Source organism: Dipodomys ordii, unplaced genomic scaffold, assembly GCF_000151885.1.
Source record: "Dipodomys ordii isolate 6190 unplaced genomic scaffold, Dord_2.0 Scaffold20, whole genome shotgun sequence".
NCBI classification, from domain to species: Eukaryota; Metazoa; Chordata; class Mammalia; order Rodentia; family Heteromyidae; genus Dipodomys; species Dipodomys ordii.
The window spans coordinates 7,592,907-7,605,750 of record NW_012267236.1 but is presented as its reverse complement, the minus strand read 5'-3'; the positions used below and the strand labels follow the sequence as shown (position 1 = coordinate 7,605,750).

Here is a 12,844-nt window from a genome sequence, read left to right as displayed (position 1 = left end):
ATTATTTTTCATCTCTGTGACTTTCAAGCCACAGGCATCACAAAATACAGTAGAACCAATAAGCTTCTTTTCCTTTACAATAAAAACCAAAGATAAATAAAATGGCTATGTCATCACAGATCTCTAATTTCTTGAGACTTCATAGGGAGCAAAAACAGCCTAAAAAATAAGACTGATAAAAAAATAAGACTGTTAAGTGGGCACTGGTGGCTTACCCCTAGAATCATAACTACTCAAGAGGCTGAGATCTGAGGATCACAGTTTGAAGCCAGCCTATGCAGACAAATCTGAGATTCGTATTTTCAGTTAGCCAACAAAAAGCTGGAAGTGTAGGCATTACTCAAGTGATAAAGTATGTTCAAGTGAAAGCTCAAGGCTCTGAGTTCAAGCTCTAGCCTGAACTCAGGTACCAGCTCAGAAAAACAATGACAAAAGCTTTGTTGTGTTTAGCTATTTCTTGTTAAATATTAGTAATGGATTCTCAATGACTTGAACCAAAACTAAGTTACCAAAAAATGGTATGTGATACTGGCATGAGTCTGTTCAAAGTTTTGAAGTTTAGCCAATATCTCAGTCCTCCTTTGTGTGCAAGGTAGATCACTCTGGTTCTTTTCAGTTGTGCAAGACAAACGGCTGCAGAGAAGCTAAGGAATGTGTGTCATCAGCCAATAAAACAATGACTAGGGAAAGTGCTTTGGTCTTCTGATTACTATGCCAGCATTGTGATCAATTCACCAACAGTGGCTTGGTTGTTGTAGAAAACTATAAAAACAATGCCACAGTAAAAAGTAACCTTGCTTGGATAGGCCCATTGTACCTAAGAATAGGAATCAAATCAGCTATGAAAACAAATGCTAACACATTTGCTGTTACATCTTCCTCAGTCTCTTCTTGCAGCGCTGGTTGAAAACAGGGGAGGATCCCATGAGGCTGTCGGTGGAGTGGGAACCATAGCTGCTGTCTGAGTCGTCAGGGCTCTGTGGGATCCCAGCGTCACTCATGCCTGACATGGGCTCCTCGAAGACATCACCACCCAGCACACCATGCCCGGACACGCTGCCTTCCTCACTCTCCTGAGGCTCCATTTTCACATGGGCCAGGTTCCAAAGAGGAGAAGCATTTACCTCTGCACCTAGAGACACAGGGAACAGCCTGGTAAATCTAACGGTAATATCCCACAATGACTAATGTCCTAGGAGTTCAGGTTTGACTTTGATTCTGTACTTGGCTGGAGCACATGGCTGTTAATCTGTGCTTCAAAAATTGTGCAACTGTGTAATCCCAATCCCAATCTGTTCTGCACACCTTTTTTTTTTTTTTTTGTTACTACTTTCACCTGTCCTTGCTTTGCCTCTCTTAGTCCCATGTTCCCCTAAACCAAAAAATAAAACTACAGGTGCAAAGACTCCACAGCTCACAGAAAACCACAACTTAATCAGTTGTTTAGGTTGCCTGTCTGTCTTTCTTTTATGGGCTGACTTGTTTTCCTGCCTTTTCATTCTGGTCCTTTCACACGATGAAAACATAATGATTACTACCTAATGCTGATAGCAATTCCCTTCTTGTCTTCACTGACGAGTCATATTCCTTACACCTTTACCTCCTGTCACTCTCAATGTATTCTAGCAAGGTTGTCCTGCTGGGGTTTTGTTTTTTATAGTGCCAAGCTTGGGCCTTGAACTCGGCCTGGGTGTCGTCCCTGAGCTTTTGTGCTCAAGGCTAGCACTATCATTTGAGCCGCGGGTCTACTTTTGGCTTTTCTGGTAGCTATTTGGAGATAAGAGTCTCAGACTTTCTTGCCCCTGCTGGCTTTGAACCTTGATCCTTGGATCTCAGCCTCCTGAGTAGCTAGCACTACAGCTATGAGCCACTGGCGATCAGCTAAGGTTGTCCTGTTTCTTCCCTGGTAAAGTCATTCTTCCCAACACCAGCTTAATCCCACTTGAGTCACATTTGGGGATTTGCTATTTGAATTATTTGTGTACTGATGAAGTGACACTTTATATCTGTAAACAAATAAGTGCCCTGATGTATTTGCAGTTTAAGTGACTCAAGTATTGCATCAGGCTGAGTCTGGTGGCTCATGCCGGTTATCTCAGCATTTGAGAGGCTGAGGTAGGAGAATCTCAAGACTGAGATCAAGCTTGAGATAAAATAAATACACAATATTGTAATAAGAAAGTAACAGGTCTGCTGTCCTGGTTTCTAAACTTATCCCAGTGTCTACCAGCAAGAGACCACCTATCTCCAACAATGTGCCAGTATTTCAATCTCTTTCACTTATAACCTGTTGGAAGTCCTCCAGAGCTTGAGCAATTAACACTCCCTCACATATCAATTACAGGCACAGGAGGAACTAGCACAGACTACCAAAGGCAGGACAGGAGATTTGCCCAACCAGCTGGATCAGCTGCAGTCAGGTTAGTATTCAAGAGGATAACATACACTGCACTCAGGACCTAACTGGAGATTATTTGAAGGAATGCATATAAAGCTGAGCCAGGCCTCTCTCCACCATTAGACAGGACAGAGCTCATCTCTCTAGATCACTGAAGCTTGTCAGTTTTAGAACTTTCCACTCTGCCCACTCCTACTTTTGTTCTCCCACCTCTAGAGCTTGACTCCAAAATGCACTAAGTGCTGACTGACGGATCTCCTCAAACTAAATAAGTACATAGATCTCTCTTACTTGAAGCTTGTGGTGAAGCTTCCACCTCCAAGTTAGATGGGAAGCGCTCACTCTGAGCCCCGAGGACTCCCATGGGCAGGGACTGATCTCCAGAGGCAAGGTCAGCCTCCGGTTCCTCGCTGACGGGAAAGGCAATGTCGCTCACAGGTTCCTCCTTGATCTTCACAGGTTTGGTGTCTTCTGTAGCCTTCTCAGGATTGACAATCCTTTCATATTCTTCGGAGAGTTGCTTACTGATCTGTTGACAAGCAGGAGTTAATTTCCCAAGCACATGTTAGAAGAAAGTTGAATAGTTAGCTTGTGGCAGCCCATAGAGAAGCCAACAGAATAGGAAGAACACAGGAGTTTTAAAGCCCCTACCAGGGTTGGGTGTGGTACAGCATTTGTTTAGTTCAGCATGTGATTAGTCACGAGTCCTATGCCAAGCACCACAAAACAATGAAGCAATTTCCACTGCCAGTGGAAGGTTTTGGTGTAAGGTGTTGACTTTGCATTTACATATGATAGACACGTGAAGAAAATTAGTCAGAAAATGCTTCACCATTCATGCCTGTAATGCTAGCTACTTAGGAGGCTGAGACTTAGAAGATAGTATTTTAAAGCCAGCCCAGGAATACAAGTCCCTGAGATTCCCATCTACAAAATAACCAGCAAAGAGCTGGGCTTGAGGCAGAGTGCCAGCCATGTGCAAGAAAATTTAGTAAGAACAAGGCACTGAGTTCAGTCTTGGTATAAGCACTAAAACAAAAAATTTACATAAAAGTAAAAAAAAAAAAAACCAGAATGGAATGAAAGATTACATTTTTGTCCATAAAAATGAACTCTTGAGCTGGGTGCCCGTGGCTCACACCTGCAAACAAAACAGCTGCGAAGAAACAGATCCAATGGGTTGCAGTTTGCAGAAAAAGCTGAGATTTCATCTCCAAAATAACTAGCAATAAAGCCAGGCTAGAAGCATGGCTCAAGTGGTTGGGTGCCAGCAAGGAAGCTGAGCCAGCTCAAGACACTGAGTTCAAACCCTGGCACTGGCAAAACAAAAATCCCTACCAAAAAACTAACATCTGGGCAGGCATAGTGGTATGTACCTACAGGCCTAGTACTAGGGAAGAAGGGATGGAAGGATGGGGAAAGAGGATTAAGAGTTTGAGGCTAGCCTGGGCTACATAGTGAAACCTGACTCAAAAACTAAAAACAAAACCTCCTAACTTTGACCTACATACCCTAGGCAAATACTAAACTTCTGGGAAATCTGGATCACTTAGCAAAGTCTCTCTCTCTCTCTCTCTTTTTTGGTTGGATGTTAAAAATTACCATCTTAGATTTGGGGAAAACAGTGAATAAATAACTGACTTAAGATCTCGAGGATTAGGGAAATGAGATGTCTGCAGTCTAACTAAAACTGGCATTCCCTTCTTCCAGGCAACATCACTGTGTTCTGCTATGTGTTCATTATTCTGTCATCTGAAATGGCTATGGTCATGATTTGTTTACTGGTTTTGTTTCCCTTCAACAAGACTGAAAGAAAGAATTTGTCTTCCTAACAGTGATATCCCACAACACCCAATGCACAATAAGCCATCGATAAATATTTGTTGAATGAAAGATGCTAACCACAGCCTTGGACTTCATACATCTTTGTATTTCTTCTAGAAGTATCACTGAATTTGGGGGGTGGGGAAGGCTTGCAATTGATAAAGGCCAATGGAACATAGCTAAGGAATGAGAAAAGTAAGTTAAATTCATTTTGTTCCATAAACCGGCGTGCTCTGCTCTAGAGCAACAGTGTTGGATGCTGCTGAATTGCTCCCTCTCCCGGGGTCACCTCACCTGGAGCATGTAGCTGTGATAGTCCTTGATGCGGTGCTGCCAGAACTTCTGGAGGGAAAGCACACTGCCAATCCCCACTTCGTGGAACACCTGCTCCATAACATCAGGGAAAGGGGTCTGTCCCATCAGGGCCTCCCGGTCCACAGCAAAACGCAGCAACTTGGTGAACTTAAGGCAATACTCATGTGCCACATCGGTTAAGGTCTCCAGGACACTTTCATTAGCACACTCAAAGCCTGCATGGGCCAGGATTGTGGCCACTGCCTGGTAGAGAAGCTGTCGACAGGAGTGCCAGGTGAGTTCAGTCACAGGTTCCCCTTTCCCACTGAAAGTGGAGACATGGTACTGTTAATACTGCTCTTGCCAAAGAGTGACCTGTCTCTCGAGAAGTTTGACCATTTCAGTCAAATCACATGCCAAGCTTTCCAGGGAAAGCAGCTGTTTCATCCCATGGCTCTCAGGCGTGTCTCACAGCCTGTGATTGCACCTCTGAGCTCTTCCACTTACATACTGCGTAGACGCCACATATCTACAATAAGCAGTAGGAAGGTTATCTGGAGGAAAGGAAGCTTCCTTCTCCTGACAGCTCAATATTGATCACTTGTAGAATGAAGCATAACAGAGTAGCTCATATCCTGTTCAATGAGGCACTATTTCTCAATAGTTAACACACATGATAATGTTTTTGTTGTTGTTGTTTGTTTCTTTCAGTACTGGTTTAACTCAGGGCCACTTAGCCACACTTCTAGTTTTGCTAGGGTAATTCTTTTACAACTACAGAGACCTTTGTTTTTGGCACAGGTCCTGGATTTTGAACTCAGGGCCTGGTGCTGTCCCTGAGCTTTGTGCTCAAGGCAAACACTCTATCACTTGCACCACAGCTCCACTTGCAGTTTTTTTAGTAGTTAATTGGAGATAAGAAATCTCACAAGCTTTCCTGCTCAGTCTGGCTTCAAACTGCAGTCCTCAAATCTCAGCCTTTGAGTAGGATTATAGGCATGAGCCACTGGCGCCTGGCTCAGAGGCCATTTTTTTTTTTTTTACTGAGAAGGAAACTCAGTTTTGTAAAAGCAACTAAAACATGCAACTTACAAAGCATTTACATCCTATCCTTTGCTGTAAAGTAGTAGCTAGCCCAATATTATTATCATTCCTAATCACCAGGAAAGGAAACTGAGGTTCAGAGGAACTGACTTGCCAAATGTTGTTTTGCTATTAGTAAGTAATGGGTCTTTGGACTCCAGATCCCATATTTTTTCATAATACTGCAGAAATTTTAGGCTTTCTAAAAACAGCTTTCTGTCTGCTCTACTAAAAACAATTTTGAACAAATTTTTTTTCATTTTTTAAAAATTAAGTAGCTGCCTCTAGAAATTTACTATCTGGTATCTGCCTGCCTCTGACAAAGGAATTTTATTTTATTTTTTATTGTTTGGTGCTGGTCCTGGGGCTTGAACTCAGGGCCTTGGTGCTGTCCCTTTGAGCTTTCTGCTCAAGGCTAGCATGCTATAACTTGGGTCACAGCTCCACTTCCAGCTTTCTGGTGGTTAACAGTAGACAAGTGTCTCATGAACTTTTTTGCCTGGGCAGGCTTCAAATCATGATCTTCAGATCTCTGTCTCCTGAGTAGCTAGGATTACAGGCATGAGCCACTGGTCCATGGTAGAGTTCTGCATTTCTAACTACTAACCAGGTATGCTGATGCTGCTGGTATTGGATCAGATTTTTGAGTAACAAGGATCAAGAACTTTTTTTGTGTGTGTGTCCGGTCATGGGGCCTGAACTCTGGGCCTGGGTGCTGTCCCTCAAATCTTCAGCTCAAGGCTAGCACTCTACCATTTGAGCCACAGCACCACTTCTGGCTTTTTTCTGCTTATGTGGTGCTGAGGAATCAAACCCAGGCATGCAAGGCAAGTGCTCTACCACTGAGTCACCTTCCCAGCCCGATCAAGAACATTTTTGCATTATTATTTTTTAAATAATGTTATCAAAATGAAAATGCACAATCTAAAATTTCTTGAGCTAGAGATGTAGCTCAGTGGTATAGTGCTTACCTATGTTGTACAAGACCTTGGATTCAATCCCTAAAACTGGAAAAAAAAGGTTCTTGTATACAGTTGTAGATTCCTAATACTAGGCACTCAATAAAAAACTAATGCATCAGAAAACCTAAAAAAATACAGACTCAACAAAGAATGAGAAACTTCATTTTTTTGAGGAAAGTAAGAGAGCAAAGCTTTCCCTTACCGATAAAAGTCACTCTCTGGGTCACTGTGCCGCATCTGGAAGGGTGCATTGAGATTCTTACAATCTAAAGGTAGGAGGTCATCAGGGAGAGGAGGTGAGCCAGGGCAGGGAGGAAGAGGTTCACTCTCTTCAGTCTTTATACCTTCTGTCTGTTGTTGATTCTGAGCCTGAGCTGCGGCAATAAGGCTGCGAAGACGGCGGTTGTGCTGGATCAACTGTATGGTATGGACAGTGAGGCTGCAGGGCTCCGAGGGGATGTCCAGCACAGTGGGGGGCTTTGGCTTGTTGGCTGAGGGCTGATGCAGTGGTGGGTCATGGACTTCCACCAGACGGAACTCCCGTGGGAGCAGATCAAAGGAACTTCTGTTGGTCTGGCTTGAGGATATTGGTATTTCTCCCCAGTATCTCAACATTTTGAAATAAGAAGGGAACAAGTCTCAGTTTTAATGGAGATGATATCTTAAAAGATAAATCTCTGGCAACTGTAGAATATAGGTTTCTGTAGTGAAAAATGTGACGTCTAGGCAGTTATTTATATAAAAAGTAAGTTATTTTAAGACCACTCTGAACAATGTCAGTATCAGCAAACTGTAGGGCCAAAGATACTCTCCCTGAAAAAAAAAAAGAGAGAGAAATACAAGTGTTAGATGCAATTGCTTTTTTTTAAAAAAAATTTTATTGTAAAGATACTATACAGAGGGTTACAGTTACATGAGCAAAGTAATGAGTACACTTCCTATTGAGCAGTTACCCCCCCCATTGTTTTCCCCCTACCATCCCTTCCCTCCCTAACTTCCCTGAGGTTTTTTTTTTTTAATTGTGATTAAGTGATTACATAATTTCCCAAGTTTCACAGTATTGTGGAATAATGATGCTCATTTAAAGTCACAAGTTCATTCCAACTTTCCTGGAGCAAACTGTCTATCACAGTCTATAACATATAACGGTGTACACATATACACCATACATGTGATCAGCAGCATGGGGATATTTAATAGTGGTTCGACCAGATGAGTGGGAGTTCTTTGTTTCTTAAGTCCTGTTAATTTTGTCGCATCACCTAACATTTTGGATTTAGCATCCACTTTTCAGGGAGACCATGTACCGTTTGTCTCTTTGCTCTTAGCTTACCTCACTCAACATGATTCCTTCTAGCTCCATCCATTTCCCTGCAAAGATGCAATTGCTTTTACACAATGACAATTCCCCTTGACTGAACCATAAGGTACAATCTAAGTCATTAGTAGATGGACAGCTGCAAAGGTTTCTGGGCTCTAGCATCCACATTTTCTATTTCACTTCACTAATTCATTACCACCACATGCAAACCTAAACAATTAGCAAGGTACAACACTTAAATATGAAGCCTAGAGTATTTCAAAGGTATCTTAACATAACTGAGAAAAGACAATAGCACTAAAAATACTAATAGATGGTTCTTATTCTCTGTGTGTTGGCACAGGAACATTTTAACTGATCCTGGTGGAAAAATTTATGACCCTCTAATCTAGTCCAGTGCTTTCACTTCTTACATATATACAGAAGAAGCAGATTTCTGTTGTCTTTTAACTGGTACCTTTTCCTGCCCCCACCCTCCCTTACTCTCTCCCATGTGCCTGTTCTGGGGCTTGAACTGAGGGCTTCATGCTGTTGATTAGCTATTTCTGTTTAGGGCTGTTACTCTACCACTTAAGCCACACATTCATTTCTGGCTTTCTGATGGTTAAGTGGAAGTAAAAGTCTCATGGACTTTTCTTCCCAGGATGGCTTTGAACCAAGATCCTCAGATCTCAGCCTCCTGAGTAACTAGAATTACAGGCATGAGTTACCAGCACCTGACTTTTTTGGAGACAATATTTTGCTATGTAGTCCAGACTCAGCCACTTGAGTACTGGAATTAGAGGTGTGGCCAATCACATGTAGGTTACCTAAATCTTCTTAAAATTCAAATCTAATGGCTTTCCTTTGCCTGTAGGAAAAAGTCAGAATTCCTTGCCTTATTAGTCAACAAAACTCAGTCTGGCTTCAACCCACCTTTCTAGATTCATTGCCCATGTCTTTTCAAGTTCAACAAACATTAATTAAATGCCAGACATTATATAAGGAGATGAAGACTGACAGTTCAAGCTCTTAGACCTGAAAAAAAGGAAGAGAAAGAGAAATACTTTAATATGAAAGGATAAGCGAAGTGCTGTTTTAAGGCATAGACTTGGTATAATGGTATGGTAGAAGCACACAGCTTTCTGGACTAAATGACCACCTTAGTTCTAACAATATCATCGCCCAATCTCCTCCCTTTCTTCCTTTGGGAGTACTGGGGATTGAACTGAGGACCTCAACTATAACACTTGAACCACATCTCCAATTCCCTTTTTGCTGGTTAGAGATGTCTTATTTACTTTTCTGCCCAGACTGGCTTTGAGCCCCTATCTTCAGATCTCATCCTCCTGAGTAGCTAGGATTATTGATGTGAACCATGGACACTTAACTCAGTTTCTTGAGAATGCCAGGCATTCCCACAATTGACTCTCTTTTGTATGTGCGTGCATATGAGTGCACAAGAATACATGTGTGACCACACTGGGGTTTAAACTCTGAGCCTCACATACTCATATGCTTTTATGCTCAAGGCTGGAGAAAAGAGATTTGTCTGCCCAGGCTGGCTTTGAACTTGATCCTCAAATTTCAGCCTCCAGTCCTTAGGATTACAGGTGTGAACAACTAGCACCGGGTTCACAATTGATTCTTTAAACTGTGATCTCTGCCCCACCATCCTCTACATCGCTGTCTGCTAATTTTTTTTTTTCCGTGGGGCTCGGGCCTAGGCACTGTCCATCAGCTCTTCAGCTCAAGTCCAGAGCTATACCACTTGAGCCACACCACCATTCTTGTGTTTTTGGTGGTTAATTGGAGATGAGTCTGCCTGGGCTGGCTTTGAACAGTGATCCTCAGACCTCAGCTTCCTGAGTAGCTAGGATTACAGGTGTGAGCCACTAGTGCCCTGCCATCTGGTACTTATGGCTAGCTTAAGTCATCACCTTCTACCACTTCCCAAATGAATATTCCCTTTTATAATCTCAGATCACTTCACATGTCTTGTGTCTTGGGATTTATCCCTGGAGTTTAACCTGGGATTATCACAACCAACTTTATTCTCCCACCTACCTGTGATGGCTATGATCTTGGTACAGTGCCTGGCATTTATCAAGTGCTGACTATGTTGGAAGTTTTATTTTATTTTTTAGTTCGATTATTTCCCCCAAACCTGTTAAATATGTCAGTCGCTGGTCACTCAAGTCTGTAATCCTAGTTAGTAAGGAAGTTGAGAACTGAGGATTACAGTTTGAAGCCAAAGGTGGCAGGAAGGTGCATGAGACTCCTACCTCCAATTGACGATCAAAAAGGAGAAATGGAGCTGAGGCTCTATTACCTCCAATTAACGATCAAGTGGTAGAGTGCTAGCTTTTAAGAGGAGAAAAAGCTCAAGGCCAGCACCCCAGTCTCGAGTTCAAGTCGCAGTACCAGCACCAGAACACATACGCAACAACAAACCCAAAACCACTACCAAATAATCCTATGAAATAGATGTCATTGAGATCCCACTTTTCAGATGTGAAAGCTGAGGCCCAGTGTCACAAACACACTAAGCCATACTTCATTTCATAAGTAATGAATGAACAAACTAACAAAACCCTGGTCTCTTGCCTAGTATCACTGAAGGAAGCAGGAAGAGCTGGTACTGACCCAAGGGAAAGCCCAAGTTCCTCCGGGGGGCTTCTCGGTCACAGTCAGCAGGCGCCAATCACAGGATCCTGGGGTCGCCTGCAGGAAGACGGGGAGTCCTGGGCCCGAACCCAATAAAGCGCCTCGAGCCCTCGCGGCCGCGTCCCAGGAAAAGGCGGGGATCCAGGAGGTCTGAGGCCGGGACCCCAAGAGGCCTGAGGCGAGGGCCTGGTTAGGCCTACAAGGCTGAGCCCAGGCTGCCGGAAGCGCTTCTTGTCAATCAAACTTTGCCACCGGAAGTCATTACAATCTTGTTGCAACACCTAAACATGTCCCCGATTTGCTCAGCACTGCGGCAGCCGTTTCTTGTAATGATTACCTTCCCGTGTCATGAACGTTTTAAGACGCCCTGGTTTTGAAGGACTTAACCTTTTCGCTACCGCTCAGGAAGCTTTGGGGAGGCGGGAAGAGGGAGTGGCGGAGGGGAACGTGGGGCGCGAAGGGCGAGGTTTCCCCGGAACGCGTTTCGCCGTTGCGCCGGTTGATGATGGCTGATCCTCTCCCTCAGTCGGAGCCGCTTGCATCGCCAGAACTCAGTGGCGACTTCAAGAAACCTGCTCTGCCAGTGCCGCCGGCTGGGAGGAGTAAGGCTCCGGCCGCTAGTCCCACAGATCATGGAGAGGGGAAGAATGAATGTCCTCCGTCGCTGCTGGAGCCCGGCCCCGGGGACCCCGAGGCTCCTGTGCCTCGGCCAGTCAATGAGGAGGCCCCGAGTTCGAGTCTCCCCCAGGAGCAGCCGCGGCTCCCCACGCTTGTCGCCGGTCCTGGAGGCCCTTCCCGGGCTCCCCCGTACCAAGAACCTCCCTGGGGCAGCCCAGCCACAGCTCCCTACAGCCTAGAGATCCTGAAGAGTGGCACCATCGTGGGCACCCGCAGCTTGAAAGGAACGAGTTGCTGTCTTTTCGGGAGGCTGCCGAGCTGTGACGTATGTCTGGAGCATCCTTCCGTGTCTCGGTACCACGCCGTGCTCCAGCACAGAGCTCCAGGCCCGGACGCAGATTGTGACGGCCAGGAGCAGGGCTTTTACCTGCATGATCTGGGCAGTACCCATGGCACCTTCCTCAACAAAACTCGTATTCCACCCCGCACCTATTGCAGAGTCCACGTCGGACACGTTTTTCGCTTTGGAGGCAGCACTCGACTCTTCATCCTGCAGGTAAGTATAAGTAAGCGAGTAAGTAAGTAAGTAAATACCTTAGGACTTCATCCTGCCAGGATTCTGAGCTTCTTAAGCTTTTAGGTGAGCAAGGAGATTGTCCTAGTCAGAAAAGTGCCTGCATTTTAATCTCTAGACCTCTGTTTACATTGCTATAGTTCTGAAAGTAATTTTGCACATTCCTGAACTCTAGTTTGTCGATTTGGGCTATTTCATCAGGGACCAGAGGAAGACCGAGAGGCAGAATCTGAGTTAACAGTAACACAGTTGAAGGAACTTCGAAAGCAGCAACAAAAGTTGTTGGAGAAGAAGATGCTAGGAGAAGATTCCGATGAAGAGGAGGAAAGAGATACTGAGGAAAAGAAGAGAAATGCTGGTGGCCAAGAAGATGAGATGGGTTGCACCTGGGGAATGGGTAAGCTGGTGAGCTGGTGGCTCATGCCTGTAGTCCTAGCCACTGAGGAGGCTGAAATCTGAGAGTTGTAGCAGTCCAGTCAGGGTTGGAAACTCCATGAGATTGTTATCTCCAATTAACCTGCAAAAAGCCGGAAATGGAGGTGTGGCTCAAATGGTAGAGTGCCAGCCTTGAGCAAAAAACCTGGGCAAGATGATGAGGCCCTGAGTTCAGGAATTTTAAATACTGCCAGAAGTTCTATTTTGAGGTTATTACTAGTGGTAGCCTTTTCTAGCATTTAAAAAAATCATACATGGTACCCTGTACTAGTGATTCTTAAAAAACATATTAAAAAAACCATTCCAAGAACCTTTGGGGTAGATAGGGTAAATACAATTTGTATAAATGTATCTAAAACCAAGTCATTAACTTTATCAATGAAAAAAGATTAAATAATAGATACTATGGGTAATTTTCCTTTTTTTTTTTTCTTTTTTGCAATACTGGGGTTTGAACTCAGAGCTTTGTACTTGGTAGACAAGTGTTCTATTATGGGTTTTTTTTTGGGGGGGGTCCGGTCGTGGGGCCTGAACTCTGGGTCTGGGTGCTGTCCCTCAGCTCTTCAGCTCAAGGCTAACGCTCTACCACTTGATCCACAGCGCCACTTCCGGCTTTTTTTCTTTTTGCTTATGTGGTGCTGAGGAATTGAACCCAGGGCCTCATGCATGCAAGGCAAGCACTCTACCAC

The 12,844-nt window shown here is 44.1% G+C and overlaps 2 protein-coding genes across 3 annotated transcripts in view; one reads left to right on the top strand and one right to left on the bottom strand.

Moving 5' to 3' along the window:
• Positions 1–364: 364 nt before the first annotated feature.
• On the bottom strand, positions 365–10,733 carry Supt7l (suppressor of Ty 7 (S. cerevisiae)-like). 2 transcript variants are annotated; one of them, XM_013013582.1, is made up of 7 exons: positions 10,508–10,733; positions 8,798–8,899; positions 7,895–7,932; positions 6,764–7,374; positions 4,517–4,841; positions 2,690–2,927; positions 365–1,132 (listed from the first exon to the last, which is right to left on the bottom strand). In XM_013013582.1, the coding sequence occupies exons 4-7, from the start codon at positions 7,174–7,176 to the stop codon at positions 870–872; spliced, it is 1,239 nt and encodes a 412-aa protein (XP_012869036.1). In that variant the 5' UTR covers positions 7,177–7,374; positions 7,895–7,932; positions 8,798–8,899; positions 10,508–10,733; the 3' UTR covers positions 365–869. The 2 variants fall into 2 exon arrangements, with proteins under 2 accessions (XP_012869036.1, XP_012869035.1); XM_013013581.1 differs by lacking the exon at positions 7,895–7,932.
• A 261-nt stretch (positions 10,734–10,994) lies between these two features.
• Positions 10,995–12,844, top strand: part of Slc4a1ap (solute carrier family 4 (anion exchanger), member 1, adaptor protein) — a 26,537-nt gene continuing 24,687 nt past the window's right edge. The window contains exons 1-2 of the mRNA XM_013013569.1: positions 10,995–11,702; positions 11,922–12,117. Coding sequence (XP_012869023.1) covers positions 11,031–11,702; positions 11,922–12,117 — 868 coding nt within the window. The 5' untranslated portion in view covers positions 10,995–11,030. The remainder of the gene's footprint in view (positions 11,703–11,921; positions 12,118–12,844) is intronic.

Bases quoted from the DNA above. Each gene is read 5' to 3' on its own strand.
- Supt7l (XM_013013582.1), bottom strand. From the start codon at position 7,176: ATGTTGAGATACTGGGGAGAAATACCAATATCCTCAAGCCAGACCAAC. The intron at 4,842-6,763 runs GTAAGGGAAAGC...CTCCACTTTCAG, and splicing joins CCAGAGAGTGACTTTTATCG to TGGGAAAGGGGAACCTGTGA. The intron at 1,133-2,689 runs GTAAGAGAGATC...CTGTGTCTCTAG, and splicing joins AGCTTCACCACAAGCTTCAA to GTGCAGAGGTAAATGCTTCT.